Raw genomic sequence first — 27,070 nt, forward strand, 5'->3', positions numbered from 1 at the left:
GAATGATGTCATGGTATTTGCGCTTAAGCTATTATTAAATCAAGGCGCTGTAGGCGCTGACGGCCTGGAGCTAGGTTTAGTGTGACGTAAAATGCATTTACGATTTTTTGTCCGAATTTCTCCCTTTGTCCGAATTTATACGGATTGACCCTAGCGGTTGAGTGCAGAAGCTCAGAGACTGTAAGACAAGATAATAGTTGTGTATATACTGCAGTGTACATAGACGGTGGAGGAAAAAACGATACTGGTTGTGGGAACGATAACCTTTTGTTCAACTCTTCAGATCTGGTAGAGGTTCGCCTACATAGGCGGTGAAGATATACAACAACAACATGGCCGCATAAAACTGCTATTGTTTGCGTCAAATAAATCACTTTCAATAGCCTAAAACAGCTTTCTATTACATAATTAACAGATCAGGAAAACAAACATAATTCCTTTGTAATGTGTATACAAAGCAAAATCCATTAAAGCCCTAGTCTCACTTTTGCCGGTAGAGCCCCGGTCCATCCCGGTTTGCTAACGCCGGTCGACCGTCGAGGACCGGGATGATAAGTAGATTTTTTTTTAAAGCAGTCACACTATTTCCCAGTGCCCCCCGGTTGAAGCCGTTCTACAGCCAGGCAGAGTCCCGGTCAATCCGGACTGGCTACGGTTTATCCCGGTGAAGTCCCGGCAGTGCCCCGGTTGTCGCCGGTAGTGCCCCGGTGAAAGCCGGTAACGTCCCAGCATAGCCCCGGTTGTCGCCGGTAGTGCCCCGGTTCAGCCCCGGTGAAAGCCGGCAGAGCCCCGGTATACCGTAACACCACCGGCACTCACCATGTCTATACCGGCATCAGACCCCGGCAGAGATACGGCAATGCCCCGGTTTTACCCCGGTCGTCGCCGGTAATGCCCCGGCGGATCCCCGGTGAATGCTGGTGGCGTTCCGGCAGAGCGTCTGTTTTCTTATATACCGTAGCTATACCGGGACTCTAACGGCATTCACCGGAGCGTTGCCGAAGCTCTGCCGGGGTCTGTATGGGCCCCATTGGAGCTACGGTGCGCCCCGGTTGTTCCCGGTGCCGCGCCGGTCGTTGCCGGTCCTTCCCGGTTAATTCCGGTTCATCCCGCAGGTATTAAACACTTTAATACTTTCCCGGTGGAGCCCCGGTTTTCTCCGGTTCATCCCGGTCGTCCCTGATGGAGTCCCGGTTCATCTTGGTAGAGCCCTGGTTCATCCCGGTAGATCCCGGATCACGCAAAGTGGCTCCGTCGGCATCATAGTGAGACTGGGCCTTTACCTTGATAAAGAACGGTGTACAGATTGTGTACGTTGTCTCACGTAGAACTTTTCGCGCTCAATTTGCGCGCTCGATCTGCGCAGTGAAATATCATATCCGGTAACTTCGTATATTTCCGAGAATGATTATGAGTATTTGTGTTGTTTTTTTCATTGTCTTTTTTCTTGAATGTCTCGCTAACGCAAAATAAAATAACAATTTCTTAAAATGTTTATAAATACCAAATGTAATGTCTTCAAAAAATGTATCAGACAAAAATTCTTCTTACTGTCTCCGTAAACACTCGTATCTTTTCGGCCTAGACCGTCAAGTGAGGAACTTATTCTCGCATGAATATGCAAACAATAATAAAAACTATGTCGTTCGTAGCCAATGCTTAGCAATTTTGCTTCAATAATATTTTGTACACGTTTTATGACACTGTCATGTTATATAGTGATGTTCTGTATTTACAAGGCGGGTTATTGAGATCTGCGAAGAACTTTTTTGATTGCGCATGAATTACCGCCAATTGGTAAATCGGACTTTTGGGAATACAGTCATTCGTGGGTTTTGGCAGCCAGCCAATTCTGACTGTCTCAGAAATTTTTATCATTGTTATGGCCTTAGGGCTACGCCCAAGGCCAAAAATTGCCCTTTGTTTAAAATAACATATAAAAGCTTATGTGCGCGACTCCTCGTGGAATAGACATGCAATTTTCATCAGACTTTTACAGAATAGTTATCTTCTAAGTACTTGTAACATCGCATTTGTTCAAGGCTGTGCAAATTCGTTCATTTTCGAAGAATTATTGCTCTTTGCTGACGCATACATATACAAGCTACTTGATACATTTTACATGGAAATTTTATCAACATTTTACAGAATAATTAGCTCCAAGTTTTACAGGATTATTGTCAAGGTTTCAGATTGCTTTATTTTTTAAGAGTTACTTCCCTTTGTTTAAAGTACCAAATAAAATCTTCTGCGTTTCTCATACATTTTGCTTGTAATTTTTGTGAAACTTCTTAATAATAATTATCTCCGAAAGCAACATTGCGTACTATCAAGGCTTTGCGATGATGTTAATTTTGAGGAGTAATTTGCCTTTGTTTGAAATTACATGTAAAAGCATCTGTGTGCTACACCTCTTACATTTTGCATGCAATTTTAATCAATCTTTTAAAGAAGAATTATTTATTTTGAAAGAGTTATTGCCCTTTTTTAATTACATTGAAAAGAGAAATAACCCTGTTAAAAATTTCAATAAAAGCTTCTTTGGGCAACTGATGGGATTGCAAAGTCTTACTGTTCCGTTTCAAGAATAATGCAACTGTGGCGGGGATACACTGTCTTTGATGGCTTCTTGTTGTTTACTAGTGGTGTCTGGTTTTGACATGGTTTCTGTATTAGCTGGATGTTTATTAATCATATGTAATGACTGTACAATGTAAATGTTAATTATCATTGAATTAATTTTATTTTTAACATTCAGGAATGTTGGGGTATGTGTAAGAAAGAGGCTGAAAAATGGATGAACTCTCTGCAGAGTGTATTTCTTCATCCTGTACAGGACATAGACGCCATCAGTGTAAGTGTTGTTTTGGACCCATCTTATATCTTTGGTTTACACTCTTAAGTGTTATAATTAGGGGCATAAATGATGGTTTATTGTTCTTTATTTTTTTATTGACAATTTTTCAGCAGATTGAAAATCCTTAGTAAACAGATTGGTGAATTGGTTTGTGTGTGTGTGTACATGCGGGAGGGCTTCAACAGGTGGCTTCTGGTCAATAACTTAAACTTGCAAAGAGACCTAGCTTGCAATTGTATTTGGGGCTTGTTGCATAAAGGTAAAGAAAAGTTTGATTTAAATTTAAGAAAACTGTTCTTCTGAACAATTTGAATGTGAATCGAGTTTTCCTCTGAAATTGCGTGTGTATTTAGTTTACATGAAGACCTGGCTTGGACATGCGTTTAGGGCTGGTCATGTCAAAGTAACTGTGACTAAAAATTAGATAAACAACATCCTTTTTTTGTTGCAAACAACTTTAGTTTTAAAGTCAACAATCTTGATGAAAGTTTGGATAAAGAAGGAGGTGGCATGCTTCCCAAAGAAACTGTTTCAACTGAGAGAAAAGTAGGAAAGCTCCCTAAACAATGATTGTTATATAGCTTAATTGTATCACTTGTAAATGATTTGTTTGTGACAATAAACATTATCCAGTTTATTGATTTGTCCAGAATTATGTGATGTTATTGAAGTAAAATGAACTTCAGTTAAATAAATTTATCTTTCTGAAAATGTGGAAGGACTAAGGTTTTGTATTTGTATGACCGTGGTAACCTTTTAATACGCCCGTTCAAAACGGGACATATTATAAGATCACCCTTGGCGGGCGGCGGCGGGTGGGCGGGCGGCGTCCCCAGCAGTGTCCGCTCTCATATTCAAATAGTTTTCATCCGATCTTCACCAAACTTTGTCAGAAGTTGTATCTAGACAATATATAAGTCAAGTTCGAATATGTGTTATGCTGGGTCAAAAACTAGGTCACGGGGTCACTTAGTGCATTTCAAGGATAAAGCATGGCGTCCGCTCTTTAATTGAAGTAGTTTTTATCCGATCTTCACCAAATTTGGTCAGAAGATGTGTCTAAACGATATCTAGGTCAAGTTCAAATATGGGTCATGATGGGTCAAAAACTAGATCACGAGGTCACTTAGTGCATTTCTAGCATTTAGCATGGTGTCCGCTCTCTAATTGAAATAGTTTTCATCCGATCTTCACCCATTTTGGTCAGAAGTTGTGTCAAGATGATATCTAGGTCAAGTTGAAATATGGGTCATACCGGGTCAAAAAATAGGTCACAGGGTCATTATATCACTTTGCCTCTCAAATGGTTAGTTATGACATAAAAATATATCATTTTGTTACTCAAATGGTTAAGTTATGTGTTGCTTAATTTTCAAAAATTATCATTTCGCCACTCAAATGGTAAAGTTATCAAGTTTTCCAAAACCTTCAAACGGACGTATCTTGTGACAGTTTGGCACTCTTGTTTGAGACTGTTACATCATCAATTATCATTATCAATCATCAAAAAAATATAACTTAAGTGCAGCTTCCATTGATATTACATTATCATTTATTTATAATTTATTTTAAAATTAAATTGCCACAATGATTTCAATTTAATGAATGACATAAGTCTTAAAAAAATTTGTTTGATCTTAACAATGATTATTATTTATGTTTATCCCGGTATTTACCAACATTGAAATTAAATTGTTATTAGATTTAGGTATGGCATTTGTTCAGAGGCTGCATTGGACAACAAGTTTCTGATCAATCACTATAGTTGAACAATTTTAATTAAATTAATGTAGCAAGCTTGCATGGCGATAAAGCAGGGGATTACATCAGGAGCTGGTCAGGTATAGATACCAACTCTAGTGATGATGAAGATATTGTGCTGAAATTGTGTGTGCAGGTATTGTACATGCCTAGCTTGGTTTGCATGCAGTACCAGTGGTTCGAAAATCAAGGTTGCTTTTAATTTAAATAAAAAAAAATGTTTCCACTAATTATCTTGAGCTCGGATTGAGGTATTCCACTGAACTCCTCTTTGTTGGAAGGGTACATGCAGACTTCAAACAAAACTTCACACAACAATATATTGTTAAGTATATATTGAGGCGTTTGGAACAGTCAACTATCTGGAAATAAAATGTTGAGTCTCAAACTGTTTTCATCTGACGTTTCCATAAAACTTTTTGTTGGTATAATGTCACTATCACATTGGTCATTATCCTGTACGTTATGATTCAGAAAATGCAAGGAGGAAAACCAGCTGTGCGGCTTGGGTCAAAAGACCAGCGTGTCATCAGAGATGCATGTCGAAAGATTGCACCAACGGTTGGGGTAGTGGTGAATCAGGTAGAAATCATTTTGTTTGAATACAGTTAAACAATACAGTCGAAACCCAATTGCTGGAACTATCATGGCTCGAATTTCTTGTTGGCTTGTAGTTTCCTCTTAGCAACCAATGTTTTATTGCTATATATTAATATTAATTTCTTTCGTTTTGCTGAAATTCGAGAGGGTCAATTTATCGGATGGCTTCTGTTTTCGCAGTCCTGGTAAGAATTTTCACTCTAGAAACCGCATTTATTTTCCGATCTTCATGAAATTTGGTCAAAAGATTTGTCCCAATGATATCTAGAACGAGTTCAAAAATGGTTCCGGTTGGTTGAAAAACAGGCCGCCAATTGGTGGGACATTTTTCCTTATATGGCTATTGTAAAACCTTGTTAACACTCTAGAGGCCAAATCGTCTGATCTTCATGAAACTTGGTCAGAACATACGTCCCAATAACATCTTGGATAAGTTCGAAAATGGTTCTGGTCTGTTGAAAAACATGGCCACCAGAGGGCGGGGCATTTTTCCTTGTATGGCTAAATATTACTATTGTAAAATCTTGTTAACGCTCTAGAGGCCATATTTATTGTCTGATCTTAATGAAACTTGGTCAGAAGATTTGTCCCAATGATATCTTGGACGGGTTCCAAAATGGTTTTAATTGGTTGAAAAACATGGCCCCAGGTGGCGGGGCATTTTTCCTTAAATGGCTATAATAAAAACTTGTTAGCACTCTAATTGTCACATTTATTGTCTTATAGGTCAGAACATTTGTTTTAATGATATCTTGGATCAGTTCGAAATTAGTTCCGGTCTGTTGAAAAACATGGCCGCCAGGTGCGGGTAATTTCTCCTATATGGCTTAAGTAAAACCTTGTTAGCATTCTTAAAAAGTTACCTTTATAGTTCACTCTTCATAAAACTTGGTCTAATGATATCTTGGTGCTGCACTGAGCAGGTCAGTTCCTTTGTATCTCAGGTGAGCGAATTTGGGCCTCATCAACACTACATAAGCTGAAATTCTGTCATTTGTAAAATTGAGCTGATAATACATTTTTATGTTGATATATTTGTAACTGTATTTAAATATTTATTAATAAAAATATTACGTAAATATTTTATTCTTATTAATTCATAAACAGAAAATAGTACGAAATTTAGGTAGTATAAATACTTTTCAAGATGCAAATATGCTGCAAACTTATGTAAGTAAACACATTACATTAGAAATTGTTTGGCTCTAATTTTGGATTGCTCCAACTTTTCTTGTTGTTCCCAACTTCTTCGAACCATCGGGTTTCAACGGTATTGGTTGATGTTTAATGCACAACCTTTATTGTTAAGGCCATACTTAAAGGTCAAATATCAAAAAATTGCAGATTTTTAAATAAATAAGATTTTTCAAATCTAAGATTAAAGCATGCAGGACATAAACCATCCCTTGACCTTGAGTGGTGTGTGTGCTGCATATATATCATTGTCAGTGATAGCTCTAGTTAATAATGCAAATATGTACTTTAAGATGTGCTTAGACTTGTTTGCATTGTTATGTCCCCCAGTCTATACTGGGGAACATATTGTTTTTGCCCTGTCTGTTTGTTTGTTGGTTTGTTTGTTTGCGTAAAACTTTTGCATTGGCCATAACTTTTGCAATATTGAAGATAGCAACTTGATATTTGGAATGCATGTGTATCTCATGGAGCTACACATTTTGAGTGGTGAAAGGTCAAGGTCATTCTTCAAGGTCAAAGGTTAAATATATGTTGCGTCAAACTTTAACATAGGCCATTACTTTTGCAATATTGCAGAAAGCAAATTAATATTTGGCAGGTGTATCTCATGGCGCTGCACATTTTGAGTGTTAAAAGGTCAAGGTCATCCTTCAAGGTCAAAGGTCAAATATATGGGGGACATAGTGTTTCACAAACACATCCTGTTGTTCTTTCGCATTAGTGTTGTTAAATTATGACCAGGAGAATCACACATTTTGCTGACAGTTTTTAATAAAACAAATAATTGAATAAAAACAAGTGTGTTGAGGAGAATGTCATTTTCTTGGCATGTAAAATTGAGACTTGTGCTTTGCAGTGTTTCATAATGAAAATGAAGAAAAAACAGAAGTTGAGTGATGATTGCTTGAAATACCTCGAAGGATGTGTTGATGTTTGTTGGCTAATGGCGTTAGCTGAACCTCCCCTCTATATAGATTTCAATATTAAAAAAGGCGACAAATTTGACCCAAATCGACATACTGCATACTCCGAATCGGGAGAAACAGTGGAGTTTCTGGTCTGGCCACCACTGTACAACGCTGAAGAAGGGGGCGGGATGCTTTCTAAGGGAACTGTTTCAACTGAGAGAAAAGTAGGAAGGCCTCCTAAAAAATAATTGTTATATAGCTTTATTTGATCACTGGTATATGCATTGTTTGTAAAAATAAACATGATCCAGTTTATTGATTTGTTCAGAATCATGTTTGTATTTGAAGGTATATGAACTATAGTTAAATATATTTATCTTTCCCGAAATGTAAAAGGACTTAAGTTTTGTACTTGTATGACTGTGGAAACCTTTTTTGAGAATGTAACTTCATCAATTATCAGGAAAGCATCACTGACGTGCAGCTTCCTTTAATATAACATCATTTATTTATTTACCAAGCTTTTGTACTAATAAGCTTTTCAGTATTGATTGTAATGTTGGTACATGTATGTTTTATCCTTGATGTTTAAAGCAACACAAAATAAGTGAATTTAAATTATGTTGATGCAATTGCTATTATTCGTTTTTGAAGGTTTGAATGTCAGTTCAATTTTAATTACTGCTTCATAACTTGTTGTGTAATGACAAAATGGAATATGTTGGACATTTATTCCCCAAGACCAGACACATAAATTACAAAATGTGTCCTTAAAAGATCAAGGTCATGGTTCAATAGCAATTTGCAACAGCTCTGCAGAAAAACAAACATGTTTTGCATGTACATGTTGGAAGCATGTTCATTTTACTTTTGATAAGACTATGGTTGATGCATGGGTGATCATTTCCAAATTTGTTATCTATTCTTATTTAATTTTATGTCATTTCATGATTTCAATGTATTCGATTATTTAACAAAAAATATTTTTAGACATTTTTTTTAAATGTATGTGTTTGTATGTAATACTGACTATATCAAATAATGATGTCAATTATGTGATTGTTATTATGACGCTTGTTTATTGTTTAATGAGAAGCTAAACCTGTATATTAAGTTCTTGTTTCATAGCTCATAAGAATGGCATTTGAATGATATTCATGGTCTATTATTCTTTACTTGTTTGTCATAAATTTGACTTATGGGAATCATTGGGTTATTAAAGTTTCCATTACTTAATGATACACTTACTCAACATCATAATGTTCTACTTGTTATTACATTAAGTTTTCTGCATATAGTTTACCTGATGACCAGTTGAAGTGTAACACTCAAGACTGATACTTAACAGTCACAATCAATTGTTTAATCGACAGTTTTTGTTTTCAATTATGATTGAGATATTGTGACGTTATTGTGTGTGGATGGTAAATGGTTTGCTTCTTAAAATTGAAACACGTGTTTCTGTCTCTTTACTTTAATTTGGATTGAGGGTTTTTGCTTTAATTATGTTTGTTGGACTTAGACATGCAGACCTGGAGTGGGATTCATTTGGGACCAGTTGGGTCAAATGCAATATGAAAAGTGATAAATAAAATTATAATCAATAACTGTAGCTTGGATTAAGGTATTGAACTGTATCATTTTGTGATTTTAGCTTCCAAGCATACATTGCTCTTAGACTTAATTAAATGCAACTTAATAAATTGGTAATAATTTGACAATCTTATTTTTTGTATGATCACTATTTATAAATGTATATATAATATATAACTATGTCAGCTATTCCTCTTCAAATATGTTTTTGTGGTCAAATATCAGGTCACTTACAGAACACAATGTACTTTCAAAGCGGAGAAATAGTCTTTAGACAGCTCCTGTTAAATGACTTACTGCTGCACAAAACTGTTTTGCAGCTTTTTCACTTTATTTGGTAAAACAAAGACATCATTTGGCTTAACATATATGAAGTTTACCTGCAAATGTAAATTCTTCTGTAAACTGGAAATAGTGCCTACGGCAAAGTAAGTGTATACAGGACGTAATCTAAAGGTATATTACATCACTTATTTGTTTAGTTGGAATCAAATGTTGGTCACACATGGCATGCTTTTTAATTATTTGTCAATTTGATGAACCTGCAGGAAACATTTCTACGGATATAGGTTTAAGGTCTCTCGTTTTAGAAGTTCAATCTTAAAATTCACATTGCATTGTCCATTTCAAGTCCATGTTTTTGCCTCTTGGTGGTTGTAATGTTAATGAAATCATGATTTGTTTTTTAAAGCATTCTTCTGTATCTGTAACCTCTCGCATGTAATGGACAAGTCCGCTGTTCCAATGAGGTATTTTGGAGTATGATTACAATATGATTTGTTATGCACATGGCAAGAAACGAAAGCATTCATGTCAGTCTAGCTTGAATAGAATGTATATGCATGTTAATTGTCTTGATAGTTTTTTCTGACTGGTTCTATGGTTTGAGTGTTTTGTATAGCCGTTATGATTTGATAAATATACAATATATAAAATTTTGACTTTTATTTACTTATTTGGTTGATGTTTCAGTATGCACTTTTGTTAACAGTTTTAATTATTTCTGATTTGTTTACCGCATTTTACATACATTTTATGTTAAATACATTTTTACTCCTTTTTCAGAATGTAAACTGACATTTTACGGCTAACGTTAAAGATAGTATTTGATGTTAACAAAAAAATGCGCACTGAAACGAACACCAGTTTGAAGAAGCCAAAAAATGAATTTGAAAAAGCAAAAATAAATGAATTTTAAATAATGTCTTTAATAAGTGTTATTAAGGTAGTTGAATACATCACAGTGTTATGTTCAAGTATGCACGTTCTGAACTTTTTAAATTATTTTTAATTTACCGCATTTTACATACATTTTATGTTAAATACATTTTTACTCCTTTTTCAGAATCCAAACTGACATATTACGGCTAACGCTAAAGATAGTATTTGACGTTGACAAAAAACGACCGAACGTGACAGTCGACAGAAGTTGAAGATGAACTGCAAAATAATATTAAAAAACATAACATTTTACCACATTATGTTGAAACCATATGTCTGTATTATAGCTTCAACCTAAGATTGACTACCAAATAAATATATGAATAACAAAGAGTGAGACCGTCAGAAAATTGAAGTATGCATTGTATGACCTTTATTTAAATGGAGCTTTATGAATTCAATATATGAAGCGCAAATATAAATACGATCTTTAAATTGTTCAAGCACGAAGTTCATTTAATGAAATGATATGTCTATAATATATAACGTATGACTATAATATGTAACACATTTGTTACGGATGTTATCAAGTTTATATCCAAATAGTAAACATAAAAGATGTTGCCAAGCAAAGGTTGAACACCTGAAGTGTGGCGTGTTATTCCTTGAGAATACTTTAGAAAAGAAATTCTCCTTTAATATTTTCATTTGCTTTTGATCGCAAAATCAATCACACTTAAATGGGTTTATTTTATTCTCAATGAAAGAATTGAACGATTGAATCCCAGCATTCAGTGTTTAATCCCATCTTCCATTTTAAAATCCAAAAAAAAGCCTATTTAACAATTGTTAACAAGATAAATTCTAATATTTTCCCAGATCAAAACTATTTCGTAAATTCATCCGGGAATTATGACAAACTTCATAAATGTTATTCAGGCAAGTTTGACGCGACATATATGTATATTTAACAAAAAACTAATTGCAAAGATTACTATATTCAATGCATACATGTCATCACCATTATTGTATCTGTGTTGCTGCTTCTGCCATGCTCGGAGGGCTAAATTTAATGTGTACTTTGTTTTGAAGTGTTGACAGCTCACTCAAATATCTATAGACAATAGAAAACTTTATTAATGGGTTGTTAATATGCCTTACGTCATTGCAGTGAGAAAAGGTGGTTGCGTCCGGTTGTATTGTGCATAATGAATTTTAATTTCACTTACGGTGAATGTTTTTGATTATGTGAAAATAACGCCTGTTCTAAAATTTTCGACTGCCAAACTATATCGCGGGCAAATGAATTATGTTATTTACGAAATTTACTTTTGTTTCCTAGAGATAAGCGAAAACACCACAAAACTAAATATTTTATAAAATCGCGGGCAATTATCAAATCGTGACTTTAGATAAATTTTACTGTAAAAGTGCGTAAATAGTGTGTATTATCAAAGAAAATGATATGTGTACATCCGAACGTCACGTAAGTAGACAACAGATTTGTTGACGGTTTCCTTCAATAAATTTTATCCCGACGTCTACAATCTTAAAACAAAAAACCGAGGGAAGCACACACACCGTAGAGCCGAAATGGCGTTTTCATTTAATATAAATATAAATACGAAGTGGCCTACCGGGCGAAATATCCGCTACGCCTTCACGAAAAGCACAAAAACTACGCCATCTTGGAATTAAGTTCCAACTAACCTTACTTAAACGTGGTAAGCTCCCCGTATAAGCATGCCCCCCTCCCCCCCTAGTATTTGGACTTTGTCTTGAACAAAGATATAAATCCCCGCGAATTTAATCATAACTCAGGCTGGGGCTCCTATGAATGTTGTTGATACAAATGCCTTATGGTAACCCGCACTATTCGACTGAACATAATGGACTCTCAAGATCAATACCATAAAATATGTTGTCATCTTTAACTCTCCGTCCATTCTTCAAACAATAAACAAATTCAATATAATGGGATTTATAAATCGTAAATATGTATACCCACTTTCTAAATACTAAGGCTAGATATATCATGATTTCCTTTAAAAATTTGGTTTAAACCGTGTGTTATGTATTGTTTTATGTTCCATATTTAAAATCGAAAATAACATCGGGCCGTTAGGATAACCCTCAATATCGGTTGTTTGGTCTTTTCGTCATCAGTATCCAAGTCAAAAAACACAAATAGGCATATTCGCATTTTTTTTAATTTGGTATATATCAGAGAGGGTAATCACGTGATTGCCAAGATGGCGACGTCCATACAGAGACAGTTATTTTTCGCCGTTTTATACCCTTTATTACTTCTGTTTATTTTTTAAATGACGCTCACTCTCCAGCCCTTTCGGTAAAAAAGTGGTTAGCGTTTATATTGTATTTTAATTCGCTTTATATCTCGACTTTACTCCCCGCAAATTTTCTTAGTGGAGTCCTAACTAGGTCATCCCGCTAAGAAATTTCGCACCGAGTAAAGTCGAGATATAGAGCGAATATTACTATAAAATAGAAGCCAGTAACTTTCTTCCAAATATGGCTGGAAAGTGAGCGGAATAAAAACAATAATACAAGTAATAAAGGGTATAAAATGACGAAAAATACCTGCCTCGGTAGGACGTCGCCATCTTGTGTGTCACGTGATTACCCCCTCTGATATATGTTACTATCTTAAGATTTGAAAAAATTAACATCTACTCGGAACGGGGTATATTGTCATGTCACCTTTTTTCGCGGTGTGCGTGCACAGTTCTTATGGCGTTTATGCTAGAATGTCTGATACAACATTTTCTGAGAATTTGGAAAACAAGCATTTTCTTTAAAATAAATCAAATACATGACAGCGCAGTCGACTGCCTAACTTTGTAATTAATGTAGAAGTTTAATGAAGAGGACCGAAAAGTGTATGGAATAGGGATACATTTAGATTATTTCAGTTTAAATAAGATTTTGAAATGCAAATATATGTGTGTGTCTTTTCCTTATTTTGGTCGTGCCTTTATTTATTCGGGGCGCAAGCGTGCGACGTCATCACGAAGACGCGTTCTAAATGTAAACAAAATGAGACAAAATAAGGGGCCACGCGAGTATCGATTTCAGGAAATCGTACGATAACGTATTCGCTCCTTCTGATCAATGTGTATAGAGTTTAATCAATAATTGAACACCCAACACAAATTATTACTCACATCGTTAACTTATGACTAGGTGTAAACATGCGGGATTGAATAGCATACCTTATTTATAGAATGTTTCTCTCTCACGTTTCGAATATTTGCGCTTAATTAACTCGGGAGGCGGAAAACTACAACGGGCGAGGCATGGTATGGTATTGCGCAAGGGGGGGGGGGGGGGGTTTAGAGGGTTAGGGTAAGGGTCAGGGTTAGTGTTAGGGGTCGGGTTGGGTTTGGGTAAGCCTAAACCCAACCCTAACCCGACCCCTAACCCTAACCCTTACCCTAACCCTTTTTGGGGGTTATCACCCCTGACCATGCCTCGCCCGTGGTAGTTTTCCGCCTCCCATATCTGAACACCGTAAACTACGGAATCCGGATAGTGCCATCTATAATTTCGCATTTCTTTCATCAAGGGCGACACTAGACACATGAAGCGATACTTGATCTTTTTCTTGACAGTCGCGGCAATACTTGATATTTTTCTTGACAGTCGCGGCGATACTTGATCTTTTTCTTGACAGTCGCAGCGACGCACGATATATTTAACACGATATATCGCCCTTGTGTAGGTAGCAATAAAGGCGATATATCGTGTTAAATATATCGTGCGTCGCCGCGACTGTCAAGAAAAAGATCAAGTATCGCTTCGTGTGTCTAGTGTCGCCCTTGATGAAAGAAGTGCGAGATTATAGATGGCACAATCCGGATTCCGTAGTAAACAGAGCCAAAAGAACGAGCTCATACCCGTAGCCAGGGGGGTGCGTTGGGTGCGTTCGCACCCAATCTTTTTTGACGAGTAAAAAAATGTTCTATAAGTTGCAACCAACTTTATTTGGCGCAAAACGGTTATCTATTTTTCCAGGAACCCAGTGAGACTTCGTATTTCAGCGTTAAAATAATGTATTCAATATGCAACCGAAAGATCACCATATAAGTAATTTCTCGATTAAGTCATTCCCAAGATAGCGCGTGATTTTTATTTACAATTTTTAACCGTAGAATTGTTGAAATCAACATAAGTTTTGACAGCAAAATTTGAGAAGATCTAGGAAGCCTGTCCCCGCAAAATGGAATTGGAATCTTTGTTATAAATGGATATTTGTTTCTGTATAATGCATAATTATTAACCTGTCACTCTAATCCGTACAAATTTTATTGTATTGCTTATTTATAGATATTTGATACTAAATGATTGTTTTGTAACTTTTGTCATGGTTATTAATGTCTGTTAAAGCCATAACTTTAATAGATATCATAACAAAATGATGAAGCCACGACTTAAAACAATTACACATTGTGCACAGCATTTTCGACAGACTGCGTTGTCTTTTTGTTATATCCCCGTACAACCATTTTCGGATTCCCTAAATGGTTATCCAGCAACAAAAATATCAGCTATGCTCAAGACAGGCTAATTTTGTTGTTGAGTGACAAGAGAACAAATCATTTCTACAAAGCAATGTAGCTTTTTTTGTAGTTTACCAACACTTAATGGCATTCTGTTCTGCTCCACATACATAACTTTCCACAATGTTTTCATTATGTCAAACTTGACACTTAGAATGTCCTACTCTGAAAACAGTTGTTATAATGAATTAAAAACGTTATAACATATGATCAGGTGGACGTTAACGTTCAATGTTCATCAACTGTGATCTTGAGCATATAATGGGAAAATAAGTACATCTTTTTCTTCGAAGTCCTGGTATACATTGTTAAGGACGTTGAGACCATAGGGCCAGTAGTTTGTGGTTATAGGGTCTTAATGAAGCCTTAAGTGTTATATTTTTCTGAAATTTGTTTAGAAAACGATAACTTATTTGTTAAAAATAGTTTAAAAAAAAAATAAAGTTACCAGTAATACCATTTTGATTTCTTTTTAGTATTGATGCAGATTAGAGAAGACCCAGTTTTGTTAATCAGTGTTTAGAGCAATGCTAACCCTCTGGTACTATTCATAGTAGCAGACAAACAATTGTTTTGAAAAAAAGTCAAATATTTCCATTTAATGTGCTCGATTTATGAATGGTAGAATGTTGGAATAGTGAAACACACCAATGTTATCAAGATTCCAAGATTCCAATAAATAATGATATTGTATACAGTTCTTATTGTTTGATTTAACGTTCTATTAATTTGTTGTTACATACGTAAACAAAGTGTGTGCGCGCATACTGGTGTCGGGTTAAACACCGTACAAAATGATGTATATATACCAGAATGCAGTAGTTTACGTTTCATTTTCAAATATTTCTAGGGGGAGGACCTTCAAAGCCCCCGATTGCAGGAGGGGGACATCCCCTCCCGCACATACCCCCTTCGCCACTTCGTTGCTCAATAACAATCGTCGATGGCAAAAATTCGCACCCCCCTTTTCATAACCCTGGCTACGGGCCTGGAGCTAATGTATATCATAGCCTTAAACAACGTGTTTTTCTCTGGTTAAAATATAGGGCAATATCTGAAATCATACGATATCCGGAATCACGCATCCGCTAATCGGGTAGATTCTTATATGTAATAGAATATGTCTGTTTATGTGTGGGTTTATGCTCTTCAGTTATATAATGTTACAACAATAAACAAAATCATCCATTTAGGAAAGCCATGTTGTGGTCTACATATTCATACATATAAAAGCCTGACCGGAAGCATATGTACACACACAACACAATAATACCGAATATAGGATAACTCTTATCAGTTATGGGCATTTATGATCTTAAAGCATTAATTTATAAAGCGTTAGCTTACTGTTTATTATATACTTTTACACGCAGATATTAGCCCGTCCTGGAAAATTGACTGGATATTTGATTTAAACGAATTTTGATATAATAAATCATGTATGTATAATTGCTTTATTTTCTCATATCTCAGAAGGTGTCTGTTTGGATCAGTTAAACCATTATACTATCGGGACTGCTATGGATTATCATCTGTAAAACTCGGATTGCGAGTAAGAGATTCTTCCTCGTGTTCTTTTGTACGCATATTTAGGGGTAGAAATATTTACATTATAGACACGGCCTGTCATTTATTCGATAATATAAAGGCATTTTTTAAACTAAGTACCAGTAATTTCAAAGTTTGATTTGGGAGCACTATTCGTAGTTTTGATTCCACAAACGCTCACAGTAATAATCTAAATCGGAAGTAGCGTCTAGATAAACATGTATCAATAAGCTCTATATACCAGTATACGGTGGCATAAAGGTGGCATGAGAAATAATTTACTTGCGCTATCATAACTATGACGTGCGAACGCAGTAACTACTACGTACTCAAACGATAGCTTTTACATTGCGATAGCTATTGCGTGCGCACGCGATAGCCATAAGCTATGGTCGCATGCAGAACGCATGAAATATTCATAACCGTTAATCCACATTATAACAATCCTTGAATAGATGTTCAATTATTATAAATAATAATATGATTATTATTTAAAAAAAACTATCGGAACAATTGACACCGCCTTCCCTCCTTACTGAATATATTATGATACCGCATCAGTAAGTGCTGGCAAGCATCAAAATTCGATTGTCTTGGCATGGTGGCTGATTTCTGGAATATCGTCATGGTGTTCCAGCGGTTATCAATGCCGGGAACCCGCAAACACACCGGAACGACTGATGTATGAGTCAGGATAAAAAATTGTATGTATTGGCATGTTCTAATTTTGACGATCTTTGAATTCGCGAACACGAAAGAACAACAAATGACCTTATTTTCGTATTTGCGTGCCCTTAAGATGTCATCCTTCAAATCTGCCGATATCTTACGCCAGTAAACATCCTTGAGAATTAAGCAATACCTTTTTTATAGATCATTCATTTTAACATCACTTGACAAATATCGTCAACGAAATTCGTTAGATTTAGTTTGAAGTCAAGATTGTTTGTAAATACTAAAAGAGACATGTTCACAAATAGCCGTATTTTGTTTAAAGCCATGAAATGTGTTTATAAAACAAAACTATACTATTATAGAAAAGCTAAATAAATTATGATTCCTGGAACAAGAATTTATAATATGTTGCTTTCATCGGGATTCAAACCGGGTCCTTTGAGAGAAGTAAACTCTAACGCGTTTCTTCATTTCCATTCAGATTTAAAATCTTAATAGTGTATTTTACAAGTCATTATAGCTACATACGCGTTATCAAAAGTTTCAATAACAATCATTAAACACGTTTTTTTAAATATTTTAACCCTTTCCATTGATGATTATAAAAAAAACACACACACAGAACGAAACGATGATTTATACATTTTTCGTAGCCATGTATTTAGTGTTGAATTTTTTTTCAATCAGTGAACACGTTAATTTTTTCAGAAAATGGCAGACCAGGTCCCAGGAAGACGAAGACAACTTAGTCACGTGGCGGTTTCAGAAGAGGCGATGAACGAGGCCAAAAAGGCACAAGAACACCTTAACAACTTCTTCAAGAAAGTGTCTGAGGTTGGTTGTTCATAAATCTTGGACACATGAACCGCACATTGACCGTAACATCATATGCATAAAATACATGATGATATTATATAACATTGTTTATTTTATGTAAACAATTTAAAGATTTTAGTTGTATGATAAATTAAAGCCATTTCTCAATAAATTTATACATGCCATATTATTGTAGTCAGACATCTGCAGTTTTGTTTTATCGTTAAATCATTTTAAAATTATTGTATTTATTGCAGCAAGTGATTATACCTGTGACTGGGTAAGTATTGTTTGCTGTATTTTGTAGACCATAATACAGTAATATTCAGTTGTTGGATAATGCATTGTTCACACTATGTCTTAATATTATAAGCAGACATGCATATGCTACTTTATCTTTCAGACAATATATTCGTATGTTTCCATAATAAAGCTCATTATCCATACTTGACAAAGTTAATTTGTTTGCTTGATCATGTATAAGAAAATTACTAAACTGTACATACAGTCGAATCAAATTGAAGGAAACTATAATTTGCTTATTAAGAGATTCGTGAGCACGGCTTCAAACACGTATGCAGAATAAAGTATTTCACACGGTCTTTGATTGGCTTATTAATATTTTCCCGTGATGAATTGGTGTTCATCTCTTGAATTATTATCTCTTGTCTTTTTAATGACTAATCTACAGATAAAAACCGGAATTTCAAAATTTAGCAGAAGTCAAACTGAAAACTATATATGATCTAACACAATAAATCTGTGAACTGAAAATACTAAAACGTTAACTTTAACAAAAGGAAGTTGTAAATAAAATATATACCGGGTGCAGGATCACGTGACTTTGTGGGGTTCTCCATTGAACTTTAATAGATGTAAACACACCGTTAAGTGGTGCTTTCTTCAAATAACTTTTTAAAAAATTCTTAAGAATTTCAACTGGTGCATGAAAAACAGTTTTTAAGGCTGCTTATGGCAATTTGAAATACATCAGAATCATTTTATTTAAGAAGCCTATAGTTTTGGCCAAAAACGCGATGTGAACAGCCTAATCTACACATATATGCAGCACGCATCGTGAAATGTTGGCACCGATGTCAGACTTATTAATGGATATATTCTTAAATCTTAAGATATCTTGCATAAACTGAAAGAAAAACTGTCTTTTATGCATTTGCGATTTTTTTGCAAATGTATTTTAATAACTTGAAATATTTTCAAAAATAAAGTTCTTAAAGTGTGTTTACATTCTGTCTAGTCCGTGTTTAAACACTCCCCCCCCCCCCCCCCCCCCCGAAAAAAAAATGTTGATCTTGCACCATGTTTACACATTTTGCACTTTTATTTACTTTATATGAATTGAACTATGTTTGGCAGTTTGAATTTCAAAGCATTGTCAACACGTTGTACTGTCAGTTCGTAAATAAATACTCATAGCATAACTCACACCTTTATTAACGAAACTGAATATAGATATTCTTAAATATAAAATATGTACTGCGAATATAAGGCGTGCACAATTTTATGACTAATTTTCGTGCTAAGCATTCAGTTAAGTTTGTTTCCTCGAACACGTCTCTATTGACGTTTTACTGTTTGATGTGAATGTATATCTTTACCTTTAAGTAAGGAATTATTAATATCTCAAGGCTACACAATAACATGAACATACAATATTAAATAAAGTAAGTGTGTGTGCTTTAAGACCATGCAGTAAAGAAGTATCAATAATTTATTAAAAGGATATAATACAATTTTGCTTTTTGAGGCCTGATGGGGAAATTTAAACAAATTGCTTAACGATTTGAAAAACAGTCATGAATGTTAGTAAGAGTCTTCATATTTGATGATCTTATTTCAAATTACTTTTCAGAAAATTATATTTCGTGGTTAATGAATGTCAACTCTTGGTACTAACGGATTAAACTCGCGTTATCTGATCATTTTGAGCTAGTATTATCGCTCTTTGTCTTGGATGGGCGCAAAACTGTGTCACGTGCTCATAACCAAATAGTTGGATGACATCTAATTGGGAAACCTGACTTTTAAATAAAACTTAAACTCTATTGCTATTAAGCAACAGAAGCCAGAAGCAAAAAGTCCATTTCGCAAGTGTCTTATACACATTAATCTTTACTGCAACCATTTATGGAGCCCACTGTCCACCGCTTTACGATTATCAGAGTCGTGATTTGTATGCGAGATACCTCTTGTTTCTTTTTTAATTTACCGATTATTGTTTATATAGCATGTTTTGAAGATACAGCATCGATTCTTATTCGCATGAACCAGTTATAGATTGCAATTAGCCATGTAAATCGTTAGTTTTCATGCTGCTTTTTTACATACTTTGGCTTGCTTCTCATTCCTCAGTACCCGTAGCGCTGTACAGCTATTTCAACTTTACTTAAAACCATATACATGTACAACTAAGTACGACATATATAAAACTTCTTAAACTTGTTTTCTTGAACAAGCTATGCTTTTATTCGGTCTACTGTTTCGTTTGTGATAATATGAGTACGACTATTCTATAGCAGCATTCTTCAGTGCATGGATACACTGCTAAAAGGTTTAAAAATGAAAGTTGAAAGGTATGATGGTTGAAATTGCTGTTGCATAAATAAGATATTTTATATTTTCATTTAGATGATAATGATGATAAAGATTTTGATTTGATGATGATGATGATGATGATATGTGTTGTCAGGTATATTTTTATAACAAAATACAGTGCCAGTGAATTTTCCGCTTGACGTTTACGTTTCTTCAGCCAGTAGCAACTTTCGCGTTATTTTTTCAAGTGTGCATCCAATGTTTTTTAAAGCTATTAAAACAGTTTGGAAATACCATAGTTTGTTGGCAGTTTATTGACTAAGCATTTCAATTCAGCGTCTTACCAGTTCTATTTTGTTACATAGACATATATGTGACCAGTCAAAAGCCAAGGTTTCATCAATAAGTTGTCAGTCTGTTGTCAGAAAAAACATCTTTTTATAAGGATATTAAGTCAACATCGCAATATTAAACTTAACTGAATTAAATATTATATATGATTTATTACATCTTAAATTATTAAAACTGTTTGCATAATGGCATTTTCATAATTATTATCTGTTGCTTACACATAAATACACAAATTGTTCAGCTTCAAAACAAAAACAATGGCTTGAAGCGAAACTAAGCCGATTAAACGGTATATCTGTAGATTTTAAAACATGTAATACTCTAGCTGTGGTTTTAAAAGTAAAAGTCAGGTTTCAGGATGTATATATTTAATGAACATTCCATTGACGAAGTGAATTCATTTCAAAACCCAAATTATTACTGTTCTTGTTATTTTCAAATCAATGTTTTCACTGTAGCTAATTCCTTTTAGCTTGCTTGAGCACGCTCATGGTGAGATATTATGGTAGGTTACCTTTTGTCTTATGGCGTCTTCAGTAGTTGGTCGTCAACAATTAACTTCAAGCGTAAACTCCTTCTAAACCGTTGGGCGAAACTTTAAAATAATGATTCTTGGGTGGCCAACTCTTAAACTTTGTTAAAATCATTATTTTCTCTGCATTTGCAGGTCAAAGTAGCTTAAAATAATTTTTTAATGAGGAAATTTAAAACCAATTCATGACACTGCAATACACAGAGGTTAATACTTAATGTGTTACTTTGTTTAGAGGTTCTTCTCTGGAACCGCAAGTAAGAGCGGTTTTGTTTGTAACATAATTTATTGGTCCTCAACATCAATTGTTACCATGGTTTCCCAAAAGAGGCCAGACACGTGAGGATTTATGTAAACGTGTATCGTAAATACTTTATTGTTTTATTCGTCTTTCAAGCCTTGCCGTGAAATGTTTAAAATCTTATTAATATTTGGTTTGTCACATCGGATTGTTGTACTTTTGAAAGATTGTGGAGATCAGTTTAGATTATATACCTGAGTTCGAAACTCGCCACATCCCATTAAACACGTGAGCGAAAGAGCGCCGTCGTTGACCTCGTGTTGAATTTCTATGCATCATTTACTGAGTAAAAAAATATACGAACATATTGTACATTTACAGGAAATGCATGTTCATAAGACGAATCTATTCCTTATAATGTCTTAATTTGTAATCCATTGTTTTTTAATCATTATAAGCACATATTCCTCATGGTAAATTAGTGTCGTCTATATATGGCCGGCGTTTGTTGTCCGTCGTAAACGTTTAGCTCTTTACCGCTCTAAAGACCACATGTTTCATCAAATTATAACAAAACTTGTTCAGAATATTAAGCATGACATATCTTCACTGAGTAAACATCTGACCAACGGGTGTTAAAAACTACATAACTAGGTGAAATCTTAACAACAAATTGTTACCACTTTCGAGGCCAACATTTTCTGACTCACACTTAACGAAACTTGGTCATAATGTTTAACTGGAAAATGTAAAGGCCAAGTTCGAATCTGGGTCACAATCGTCCGACCACTAGATCGATTAAAAACTGATGCCAAATTTATTACTCAATCTTAATGAAACTTGTTCAGAATGTTTATCGGGAAACTATTATGACCAATTTAAAATCTGGGTCATCTGTGTTTAGAAACAATGCCACCAGATAATATTTTAGAAAAACATTTGTAGGGGCCCGATTTATGAATACATTTTGATGAAAGTCACTCAGAATGATTTTCTTGACAATATCTAAGATCAGGGTCACGTGCCAAAAAATTAGGTCACCAGGTCATATCTTAGAATTTCATTGTTATCATTCTTGAGGCCACATTTATAACTGTGGCTCTATGAAACTTAGTCAGACTGTTTATTCTTATAATAAAAAGTCATGGTAAAATCTGGGTCAAGAAGAGTTAAAACATAGATCACAGGTGTGTGACCTAAGGTGGGCCCTTGCGGACCCTCTTTTATGAGTTTCATTTCACTAACATAACGTAATTTACCATTACAGACATGCATTGCTAAGATCGATATCACAATTTATATAAATCTGATAAATAATGGATTTATTGTATAAAAATGGACACAAAAAACAAACAACATGATGGGCTCAAACAACAACAAGCAATTTTTAATTGCCACAATGATCCGAATCTATTTTACTATCAAATTCAAAACTTACCAAAATAATTTCATAACACCTATTTAAATATACATAAATAAACCAAACACATTTTATTAAACCGAAGCTTTATAACAAACAGCAGTAATACTTCCAATTATCATCAATTAACCACTACAAACAAAAAGTATGTTGTAAAATCAAATCATTGCTAAAAGGATATACTTACTTCTCCCGTTGCACGTACGTATCAGGTTTCTTGTTACCAGGACTGTTTAAGAGATTAATTGTTCAGAATACAACGTGTTAGGTATTATTTTTATTTACCACGACATATTGCATAAAGGTTGAGGCTCGGATATATCGGGATGTATGTCATGACAGTAACACCATATATCAGAATGTTTTTCTAATTATTGATACATTTATATACAAGTTTGGAGCTTTGTATTATGAGGCATGGACAGATGCGTTTGAAGTTGTGTTTCCATCAGTTTGGAAGCACTTTAACCCTTAGCCTGTTTGTACACAATAAACTGTAGATTTGTGTAGGAAATATTGCTGAAATTCTGTTGCATTAACGGACTATGTGTATGTTAAGCTCACCAGAGCACATGCGCGGTTGGTCGCGGATTTTCTTTCATGCGTTGTCAACATTTGCCTTGTGAACTCTCTTGAGACTGCATTTATTGGCCTATAATAGGAAACACAGTAAGAAAGTTTGTCCAAATGATACCTCTGGAACGTTTGAAACTGGATCATATGGGGTCAAAACTACGTAAGATAAAAAAAAAAGATTGTCAACATGCTGTAGGATATACTTATCACCAAATCGCTTAGAAACTTTGCTAGAACATTTATCCCAATTATATGAAAGTCAAGCTTGAAACTGGGTCATAAACAGGACAATATCTATGTATATAGGTCATAGTAAAGAAAAGCTTGTGAACATTCTAATGACCACATGTCTCCCCCATCTTCATAGAACTTGTGTCAGAACAATTCTCAAAATAATATGTCTCCGTAGTTCCAAACTTGATCAAGGAAAGAAATATTTAATAAGGTACACTTTAATAAAAATCTCTATCTCTCTTGAGGCCATATTTATTGCACAATCTTCATGAAATTTATTCAGAACATTTTGCCCAATAATATCTAAGTTGAGTTTGATACAAGGAAATGTATTACGTGCTTAGTGGTATAAATAATAACTTTGTTTTGTACACATTGATTTTTCAATAACTTAGTAGAATTCATAAGCAGAATGATTCGAAGTAGTGTGCACACTTAAATATTGTCTTCGGGCCAATTTCAAGGTCACAATATAGCATAAATGATAGGAAATGACCTTAAAATCTTGTCCAGAAAATTGCTTTGTTAAAAATGGATAGAATTTTCAAATACTTTGGCTGGTTTTACATAATACGATGGAATTTCAAAATTTGCAATACTACCCCATGACTTTGAAGTATTATATTACATTATTTTGCATTAATTAATTCCTCATAACTCATAAATAAGTTGTTTCGGTTTTTGTTTAGTGTTTAATAAGCTCAGAACATTGTTTTACGTATAGAATAAAATCTTTTTTACATTGTATTCAACAATTAAATCTAAAAATTAAACAATGTTATTAAAATTCAAAGGAAACTTCTTTCTCCACCTTATCGCGAATTCAGCGTGAAACATTTGCATCTCATAAAGAAATATTTAACAGAAACAATAGTTTACATCCAATCCTTGATTTGTGTGTGATTGGTGACTTGATGTATATTGTTTTCTAAAGGAAACTTAAAATTATGTCAAATCAAGATCTTGAGATATTTAATTGAAATTGTGTTTGTAGTTAGGAGACATACAGACATAGCTTGGGATATCACAATTTATTGAGTTAAATTAGTAAATAATAATAATTGAAAACATGATGTCCTTTATCGAAATGTTAATTGTTTCCCCATCACTGTGTTCTCTTTCTTTCCAGTAACAAAATGCATTAATGGCAAGCATTTATTAGTTTCTCTGATTTTCATGTTTTAAGCAGCGCCAAGTTATTTTTTAACGACATCTTTAACAATGTTTTTAAACAATTTAGTATAAATTCATTTGAAAATTTGATATCATTCTATTTAATACATCGCGATTTGTAAATATGTCAAATATGTTGCATGCATGCCAATAATTGTATGCTTTTTCACAGAACTAAGCAAGAAGAAAACAACAGGACATTTGAACAAAATATGAATAGCCTCAAACAGCAGGTGGGCAGTTTTGAAAAGAGATGCAGTGAATTGGAAATGCAACTTCAGGAAAAAAACAAAGCATTTGCAGATCAATTGGAAACAAGAAATCAACATCTTCAACATATTTCTACACTAGACAATGCTGTGAAGAGGTATCAACAAGACATTGAGGATAGAGATATAACTATAATGTCACTGGGAAATGATTTGCAGAGCCTCTACAAATAATATAATGATTTGAAAAGCAGGTAAAATATGTTATATATCTTTATAGGTGTGCATATATGATAACACATTATTATATTTGTTAGCTTGACTTGAAAGCAAAAGCAATCCATTCCACTCAGCTCAGTGTTGACATTGGCATCGTAGCTAGTAAAGTTGTTAAGTAAGACATTAATGTCTTAAGGCATTATATTTAACCTTTAATCGGCATACCAAAAGTAATTCCTCCTACATTTAATAAAGAATGGGAAGTCCCTCTTTTGGTTGATGCTTATCCAGAAAAAAAAAATTGCCATGAAATAATTTACGAAACAATTTTACAGATTCCAAAAATGTTTTTTTATTTAACCTCTATGGGGGGTTCAACTGAGGACTACACAATTTGCCTACTTTAATTTTACTACACTGCAGTTCCATGTGTAGGGATGCTTCATGTGCATTCCACTCATAATGGTTTTAGTACTTATACTGATTTTTCTAATCCCAATTAAAGTGCCCTTGGGTTCAGTCATTTATAATTGTAAGGATAATTATTTTATTGTGAATTTCTAAAAACAATGCAGCATCCATTGCATAAAAACTTATTAAACATGATATTGTTTATAGCTCACTTGATCGCAAAGTGTGGTCACCCTATGTCTGGCATTGTTAACTTTTATCTTGTTAAATCTCTTAGAGGCCACATTTTAAGACTACGGAGTGGGAGTTTCTAATTATGCCCTTTTCCATTGCTGCATGTACCTTCATCCAAATGCTTGTGTTTTGAACTTATCTTAAGAGGCTGGGCGAATTATGCTCAAACTTACATGACCCTCATGAGTAGATGATTAAAAAGAAAGGAATTCGGGTTGCTAAATGTTGTGGCATTATTATAGCCGCTTGTGTGTTTTTCTATGATATGAATCTCATGGTTAAACCTTTTGAACTCCTTGGTGGATCTTGTTCAGACTTTCAAAGTTGAATGACCTAAATGTGCGGTTGATCGTACAGAAACAAACTAATTGTGTAAAGAGAGAACTATTTAAAAAGATTTTTGGCAAAATTATTTGCCCTATGTTTGTTTTTCCACTAAAGAAAATATCCATATGATTAAACCGATCATAAAATACTGAATGCATCCCACTTAAAATTTCACGGTTTACTGACCTTAATGTGTAGATGAACTAAGAAAGGAATCTATAGTAACGTGTAACATTTCTTCTGTTTTTCTGAAATAAATTTAACTGATGACTAAATATTATTGCAGAACTGACTTGTTAAATAGTGTCAAGGACAATCTGTGAGCCCAAACTTAAGGCCATTTGCCAGTTAAAATTTAACATGAAACATCATTGTATCTAATTTGATAATAACCATAATCTTTGAATATGCAGTCAAAAATAATATTTTATCTACATATTATACAGATATGTGTATTGAAACTTTATACATAGATACCTTGAATCAATGCATAGTGTGTGATTGCATTTGGGATGGATGGTTTTAAGGTGAAAATCAGTTCAGTACATATTGAAAATTAAAGTCTTCTCACTAACTCTAGATAAAACTTAGCCATTGTATTGAAACTAAATATATATACATCTTACACAAATCTTATTTTTAGACTGGGCTTGGATTGCATGGGACATTTATGACCTAATGTTCAAGGTCGCTTGTAAAAAAATTCAAATTGGATTCCACTTTATGACTTATTAAGCTTTTGCTATAAAACAAGAGTCTTAGATATTAAACCTTCATGTATGGTTGTAAACGGGAACACTGTCAACGTTACTTAATACATGGTTTCCACTGAATAACTTATTTACAAATTTAGCTATTTATTGAAACTGAGTACATAAATACTTTTATGAA

At 34.3% G+C, this 27,070-nt stretch overlaps 2 protein-coding genes and 1 long non-coding RNA gene across 8 annotated transcripts in view; all 3 read left to right on the plus strand.

Annotated features, from left to right (window-relative positions):
• LOC127877855 (uncharacterized) overlaps positions 1–9,853 on the plus strand; it is a 45,849-nt gene extending 35,996 nt beyond the window's left edge. The window contains exon 6 of one of the 3 annotated variants that reach the window (XR_008048634.1): positions 9,486–9,853. The gene's annotated coding sequence lies outside the window, so the exon portion shown is untranslated. The other 2 variants (XR_008048635.1, XR_008048636.1) reach the window with 2 other exon arrangements.
• Positions 1–27,070, plus strand: part of LOC127877853 (uncharacterized) — a 49,470-nt gene that overhangs the window by 12,586 nt on the left and 9,814 nt on the right. The window contains exons 6-8 of one of the 4 annotated variants that reach the window (XM_052424146.1): positions 2,759–2,854; positions 5,093–5,200; positions 7,272–7,939. In XM_052424146.1, coding sequence (XP_052280106.1) covers positions 2,759–2,854; positions 5,093–5,200; positions 7,272–7,571 — 504 coding nt within the window. In that variant the 3' untranslated portion in view covers positions 7,572–7,939. Of the gene's footprint in view, positions 1–2,758; positions 2,855–5,092; positions 5,201–7,271; positions 7,940–27,070 lie in introns of those variants that run through there. The other 3 variants (XM_052424147.1, XM_052424148.1, XM_052424150.1) reach the window with 3 other exon arrangements.
• LOC127877861 (uncharacterized) lies at positions 16,038–25,100 on the plus strand. Its single transcript, XR_008048646.1, has 4 exons — positions 16,038–16,209; positions 17,589–17,714; positions 17,954–17,976; positions 24,959–25,100. It is a non-coding gene; the product is annotated as an uncharacterized LOC127877861 (long non-coding RNA).

This window comes from Dreissena polymorpha, chromosome 4 (genome assembly GCF_020536995.1).
Source record: "Dreissena polymorpha isolate Duluth1 chromosome 4, UMN_Dpol_1.0, whole genome shotgun sequence".
Taxonomy (NCBI): Eukaryota; Metazoa; Mollusca; class Bivalvia; order Myida; family Dreissenidae; genus Dreissena; species Dreissena polymorpha.